This window comes from Penaeus japonicus, unplaced genomic scaffold (assembly GCF_977035675.1).
Source record: "Penaeus japonicus unplaced genomic scaffold, GWHDUDI00000001_assembly GWHDUDI00000033, whole genome shotgun sequence".
NCBI lineage: Eukaryota > Metazoa > Arthropoda > Malacostraca > Decapoda > Penaeidae > Penaeus > Penaeus japonicus.
Window position 1 is genome coordinate 20,550,847 of NW_028234435.1, and position 7,500 is coordinate 20,558,346.

The 7,500-nt window shown below is 40.3% G+C and overlaps 2 protein-coding genes across 2 annotated transcripts in view; both read right to left on the minus strand.

Moving 5' to 3' along the window:
• LOC122246265 (uncharacterized) overlaps positions 1-1,169 on the minus strand; it is a 7,350-nt gene extending 6,181 nt beyond the window's left edge. The window contains exon 1 of the mRNA XM_043004729.2: positions 980-1,169. Coding sequence (XP_042860663.1) covers positions 980-1,043 — 64 coding nt within the window. The 5' untranslated portion in view covers positions 1,044-1,169. The remainder of the gene's footprint in view (positions 1-979) is intronic.
• Positions 1,170-3,336: 2,167 nt separating this feature from the next.
• Positions 3,337-7,500, minus strand: part of LOC122246276 (uncharacterized) — a 4,865-nt gene continuing 701 nt past the window's right edge. The window contains exons 2-5 of the mRNA XM_086530485.1: positions 5,851-6,133; positions 5,226-5,600; positions 4,877-5,057; positions 3,337-4,622 (exon numbers count right to left, since the gene is read on the minus strand). Coding sequence (XP_086386611.1) covers positions 3,858-4,448 — 591 coding nt within the window. The 5' untranslated portion in view covers positions 4,449-4,622; positions 4,877-5,057; positions 5,226-5,600; positions 5,851-6,133 and the 3' untranslated portion in view covers positions 3,337-3,857. The remainder of the gene's footprint in view (positions 4,623-4,876; positions 5,058-5,225; positions 5,601-5,850; positions 6,134-7,500) is intronic.

Consider the following 7,500-nt stretch of genomic DNA (forward strand, 5'->3'; position numbering starts at 1 on the left):
ATTTGAAAGTTTTATATTTATGGTAGCATATTCCCATTTTTCTTTGCATTTGAGGGGTAACTATAATATTCATTTGAAACATGAGGAGTATTTGCAATGCATTCTTCAACTGTGATGCTCCACTGCACAGTCTATATTTGGTATATGGCAATGAAATATAGACTTTCTAGTGTGTGAATTCAAGCCCTTGACAAGCCAAAGACTAAAACTGCCTTTAAAGAATTTTGAAAAATTATACCCAAAATGCTGCTAGGAGACAGTCATGCTGAAAACCTTGGGTTCATGTATTAGTAGGTTTCAGCACATGTATATTAAAGTTTCTGTAGAGCAAGATAGCACTATCTAAGATCTTGGTAATTTTAAAAGAGGAAGTTTTTGGGCATATATCTATAAGTAAAGTTCCTCGCACTTAAAAGATACAGAACAGTATGGGTACACCCCCTTGCAGTCTATCGTAACCTAAGGATTCAGCTCAAGCTTTATCTTTCACATTGTATGTTGGAGGTTTGTTAGTTTTTGTCAAAGCGCAAAGGATGGAAGTGACAGCATTGGTAGATAGAGTCCTATTCTGGATAGTTACCGAGAACAGACAGAAGGATGAAGAGAGAGTGTTAAATTAATTCAACTATCCATATCTGACTTGAAACATACTTTCTGAATTACACATCAGTTTCAAAATGCCTAAGAGACATACACACTTCATAGATTGCGAGTGATTAGATAATGCTATTGGTATAAATAAACTTTAATAATACAATTATAAAATGTGTATTTGTTATATCATTAAAGCTTTTATTCTAAGACTGTCCTCATACTCATAAGATGTACCAATTCTGTCTTGTGTATTTACTTAATAACATAAGGAACATACAAAATATTTTCAAGCACATACAAGAGACTATCAATTTATTGAATTGCATTACAAGTCAGATAGGGAACTCAAGCACCACACGTCATACCATTACTATCTATTACTTACGGGCTTGATCTGTGGGATTCATGTATTTCCCACTCTTGGTGGTATTTATGCTGCGCCGCCCCATCTTGAAATGTGCTGTTGAGATCCACCTAGGAGAAAAAATATATCTAACACTCGACCATCAACGTTGTGATGTTTTGGGATGGAAAGAAAAGACTATCGTGTTTGTGTTGTGATTCTCCCACAATGCACTGCGACGCTGGGGCTCGTGTGTCTTCAGGCCAGTTCCCACATTGACCCGTTTTCCCTTTAAATGGAATCCCACTGAACATATGGTGAAATATGATGTATTTCCATATTGATTATCATTATTATCATGCTTTGAAAGTACATTGGAAAACATTATTGTCCTTTTGTGTTTTAAGTATTTTTCAGGATAATATTGAGATCCTTGTTCTACTTGAATGGTTATTTTTTTATAACAATTGTTAAAACTAAATTTTATTTCAGCATTTTCATCCGTACTATGTTACTCTAAAAGAATGTTTGAATATACGCAAAAAAATATTTTAGCCAAAATATGAAGAGATAAATGACTGACTAACAGGATCCGTTTTCCATTACTCATTAATTAATCAATAGACAAGTGTTACGTTCATTTCAATAATCTACTCGCTGAGTTTGAAATATGACGACAGGGATATACACTATACACCAAACATGCTCACACTCTATGTGAGTTCTATGTAGTTGCCTGTGTGTACGTATGTTGTGTGTGTGCTTACACGTGTGTACGACTATACGTGTGTGTGTTTAGGTGTGTGTGTGTGTGTGTGTGTGTGTGTGTGTGTGCGCGCGCGCGCGCGCGTGTGTGTTCAACGCATTACACATTATATAGTCATAGTTACTGTTTATTTGATATATCACCAAGTATTGTAAAACAGGAATAACTTGCAATGTGATCTCATTTCGTTACAGATCTAAGAAAGATGTTATTGCTAGGTAAGCTAACACAATGACGGTGGCTAATTGTCCCAACGTCTTCAAGTACGTCACCTTCTATACCATATTTGTACCGTCTCTTACAAGTTTTCTCACTTGATTGAATATGCGGTACATTGAGAATGCCGAGATCGATATTGAGATGATTGTGATATGCATGAGTATACTGTACGTTGTGATTATGTAAGGAAGTGATTTCTGTGGTGAAGTTGCTGGATGTTGTAGGTGAGGAGTGCAGATTAAAGCTAGCCATACACCTGCAGATTTGATCGCTCATGACCAACAGATATGGAATGCGAGAGATGAAATCTGCCGCTCTACTCGCCACTAACTGCGCAGACTAAATCGCTCAGATATCCAACTCCACCTCCAGTGTGTGTTCAGCAGTAGATCACATGATATTCAATATCAGTGCCTCACACACATATAAATACAACACCCATAAACACAACCACACATCTCACATACATAGTTTTTCTTTCACTCTTTCTCTCACACACGTACATATACTCGCACTCACCTTCGCATTCGCACTCACTCACATTCAAACACGCGCATAAACGATTAGACACAAACACACATAAATACACAAACACACAAATACACACACTCTCTCTCTCTCTCTCTCTCTCTCTCAAACACATAATCGCAAGCGCACCTGCATTCACCCACACTTATGTCAGCCACACACTGAACTATTCAACCTGTGGAAGGAAAGAACTCTCGCATTTATCCATAGACTCAGCGATAAAATATGTACGGGGGTAAAAACTTCCAACATGATGGAAGATCAAAATGAGCGATTTGATGTGCGAGGTTTTATCTTTATCGCCCCATACACAGGCAGATATTTAGGAGATTTGGTCCGTAGCGATCAAATCTGCTGAAACTGAGCGATCAAATCTGCAGGTGTATGGCTAGCTTAAGACGCACAGTGAAAGGGTGAGAAGATTGCATATTTTGAGGCTGTGAAGCAATAGAGTGAGGTATGTGTAGTGACATGAGATATGTATTTATATATATATATATATATATATATATATATATATATATATATATATATATACATATACACATATATATATATATATATATATATATATATATATATATATATATACATATACACATATTTTTTGTGTAGTATATATAAATCTACAATGCGGATATGTGTACGTGTATGCGAGATGGAACTGAGAGATAATTTTTCTCTGAAGTCGAAGTCTCTGGTGAGACTCTATGTAGTGAGGAATGAGGTCGGGAAAATATGATCTAAAATTTCGTTCAAGAAGACTAACTTGTTAACAATGTACTTTTTAAAAGTTCATTTACCTATCGTTTATCTTAAAAGTATATATCACACTTTTCAATCCCATGCAAAACGAAAGGTTAAAGAAGAATAAAAGGAAAAAAAATGTTTTGTTTTATTTTATTCAAGTGCTTGTCCCTTTTTTCTGGTGCCATTCCAATCACTGTAATACATTTTACAACCCGAGGTTTGACTAAATCACCATTGTTATAACTGTAATATTCAGATTGTTGTCACTGAAACAAGTGTATATGGATATACTTGCATAACTGTTATTTTTCTACTTTCTAAATACAACTGAGACTACTGAAAAATAATATGCATTTTTATAGCAACTAATTAAAGAGAGAATTACAGAGCAATCATGATATAGATTTGAGTATACTATTTCTGACATTATAGTAAATATGAAGAATGCGCATAAAATAGTTGTTTCAGCATAAGTGAAGTAACTAGAATTACTGTATTCTGTATTGTGGCAACTGCCGGGCAAAGTCATATTCAACAATAAAATGCTAACAGATTAAACAGTTGTCTGAATTTTGCCTATGTCAAATCTTCTGAATGTTTCCATCTTGTTGGAGGCAAAGTATATGTAGATCAAACCCTCATCCCATAAGCAGGCCGCTAATTATCCTTGCTGATGTCGTTAATGGCCTCGTTCAGATCCTCCAACTGCTTGACGAGCCTGCTCTTGTTCAACAAGTTGGCCACAGCAATCAGAGACGAACGAATGTCCGTCGCCGATCTGCCTGTTCCTCTGGCCACACCCGAGATGGCCGCCTTCACCTTTTCCTCCAGAGCTCCGGTTGAGACGCTCAGGATGTCCCCTTCAAGGAAATGCGTGAGAGGGACCTTCAGCTGCTGCAGGTCTCCGAAGACGTGATAGAAGAAAGTCACAGATGTTCGAGAACATTCCCGCAGAGGAAAGTAGAGGCCGCAAGTGAGGCGACCACTCTGGTCACGTCCAACGAGTGTCTTAAAGGGGTAGGCGAGGTTGCGGCGCTCCGCGACATCAACGCCGGAGAGGAAGGGTCGCGCAATGTGTATCAAGCTGATGTGGTGATGGGGCGCCTTCCCCTCCCGCTCCTCCGTCACCTCCCACGACACGAAGGCGGGATTGTCGGGCCAATAACTGTAGCGGTACCTCCTCACTACCTCCGGCCGTGCAGTGTTTGCCAGAATGGTTCCCGTCTGCGGCGCCTGGCCATCCTCCATTACTGTGATTGGGACACCGATGTGATAGCCAGGATCTAGCAAGAGTACGCCCGCCCGGCCTGACACGCGAATGCGGACGCAGACTAACACGTGCTCCTTCTCGCAGGTGTTGACGGGCGGGACTTCGGTGGAGCAGTACCACTCCGCATTGTCTACCTCTTCCTCACACGATACCTGTAAGGATGAGAACAACATTAAGGTAATGCGCAGGAAAGGGATTTTAGTTCATTAGATCAAATCATACTTGATTAATCTAAATATTACGAAAAGTTTATGAGAAAAGTAGAGCTATATGCTCTCTTTCCCCTCAAGCCCTCGTATACATATTTCACTCGAAAATGTTATAAAATTATTCACAAAACAATATTCTACTAGTACATGTGCCTATCTCTCTAACGTCATCCTAAGATGGTAGTTTCTCTCTTTACCTGATAGACAGCATCCTTGAGACCAGGATAATGGATCTCAAGAGCAGAGAGTCTAGTCGTGAGATCGCAAGCCAGACCCACACATGTGTAGCGCCCTGGTATTATTGGAGGGTCATAGTCCCTGTAGAATTCTTCAAGGTCAGGATATTCCTCCTGTGATAGGACGTATTCTTTGCTGAACCTGTGGAGAAAAACAACAACTTTCAGTTCGAGTAGAATGGCTACAAGTATAAGTATAAATATAAAAATAAACATTAAATGATTACGAGGTTATGCAGTTTTCCATTACTACAGATATATTTTAACAAACGACGAAAAACTCTAAACGAGAATTTTTTGAGAAACTCACAGGATAAAGTTGGATACAGTATCGTAGCTGTGTGCAGAAAGGACGTGGCGGAGATGGAGGCTCACTTGTCCCAGGAACCTTTCGTAGTTCTCCAGATTGTCGAAGTTGAGTTCCGGCCTCTCGCAACCCCATTCCGGGAGGGGGAGGGCGCGGTCCAGCGGCCACTCGTCTTCACCCCAGTCGCTGTCGTCGTCATTGTGGTCGTCACCAATCTCGTCAGCAGTCAAGGAGTCGTCCGATGCAGGCGGGTCACCAGCACTGACTTCGGAAGTGCCTACGCCACTCTGGTACCCCGAGGAGGAGGACGACCACGCCCACAGAGAGGCCTCTGTGGTATCATGAGGCAGCCGGGACGCTTCCCGTCCGTCACATTCGCTGCAGAATGATACATTCTGTGAGTGCTGCGGTAACGGCTATGGAATCTTGAGGATGGTGTAATCATATAATATTCTACCATGATAGATTTGACATTGTAACAATGATGATAATAACAATACCAAATCCAACAATATTCTAAGAGGAAGAGTAAATAAAATGAAAGGAAAGCTAAATCAGAGCTTAGATATGACTGATCCTATTCTTAACCTATTTTAACATACACTTTTAACCTAAATGGAGCTCCTACCTGACATCACTGCAGGATCCCGCCGCACTAAGCCCAGCGTCCAGGACCCCCTGGCTGAGGGGGTGGAGGGGGGCACCCGGGCTGGTGCCAACCCCGGATTTGGTCCACAGATGCGCCCGTGCGAGTCAACTGGGCCAGGTCACGCCCAACCTCGCCCAACGGTCGAAGTGTGGGGCGGCGGACACTTTTTCCTCGGCGCCCGCACACACGCCCGCCTCAGCCCTCGGGGGCAGACACGCTCCCGTGCTGCCCCCATAACCACTCAATGGCATACCTTTGTCTGCTGCGAGAGAGAGAGAGAGAGAGAGAGGGATTCAGACATAAGATGGCAAACAACGTGGACTTATCGATACTTTTCTATACAAGGCGATTTCTAGGGTATTGGTTCTACGAAACTTACAAAGAAAAACAAAATCAATTATTATAATTACTATTAATAAATAACTCGTGTGTATAGATGTATTTGTGTGTGTGTGTGTGTGTGTGTGTGTGTGTGTGTGTGTGTGTGTGTGTGTGTGTGTGTGTGTGTGTGTGTGTGTGTGTGGGTGGGTGCGCGCGCGCGTATACGTCTGCATATACGTGTGAGTGTGTTTGTGCGTGCAGTGTCCTCTTAAATATTATCATGAATGGCAAAAAGGGAGGGAAATCTGTCTTATATTTAAAGGTGTGCGACATCGAAACGACAGGAATTTTAAAGCTACGCGGTGGAAAATATTGATCCACGATTCCCACTAGACAGAGATAGTCCTTTTATAAACGAAAGTGATGCTTCTGATCTTAATGTCGAGTTCAGAGATGTTATTTTGATCATGATCATAACCAAATGCTTAACAAAATGAACTTGCACGAGAAAATATGAGCCATAGTTTGTATAACATTTGTTTCTTTCTCTATCGATATTAAGAGAGAATTAATATTAATAAGAAACAATGCACTTATCAAAACAAGGAAATAATAACAAGAACAATGGTATCAATTGCAAAAAATCAGATATAGCGAATATCAATATAAGCCACAGTATCAGACAAAGAACAATCATTCACACCAACAACAAATAAAACAATGGCCAAAAACAAAACATTAAACAGTGACTTAGCAGATTGACAGCTCCGTCACTTTGAGCTGTCCAAGGAATTCTATGCTATTTATTATTTCAGAACAGTTCAGCCAGGTATTATACAATCTAAGCTTCTCTTCATTAATTGCATCACAAAGCTATCGGATCCGCTGAAACATGCGTTTACATTCCTAAGGCTGACGATATTAGAAGTCAGGAAATTCTATGAATCAGAATACAGGAACGAGTCAAAATGGAAAACAAGAATGAGTGAATGAGTCATCAGATGTTCTTAACTAAGAGCGGTGTTGCGTCATAAGCTATGGATTGTCCTCCTCTCCTCTAAGGGTTGAAGTAATAAAATGACCTTTAAATGGTTAGGGCGGTTACCTTGTATGGGATGCAAACGAGTTCTACCTCATATGGATTTGCTTTGTGGTTAGGGTGTTCACGTGGTGTTAGGAATAGATACTTTGGATTGCAATCTGGTTATGATTGAATTATTCAATGCATTTTGTGATATTGTTCTTTGTAATCATAAGCACATATCGCTAGATTTACCCTTTAAATGGGCAAACAAAATCACATTACTA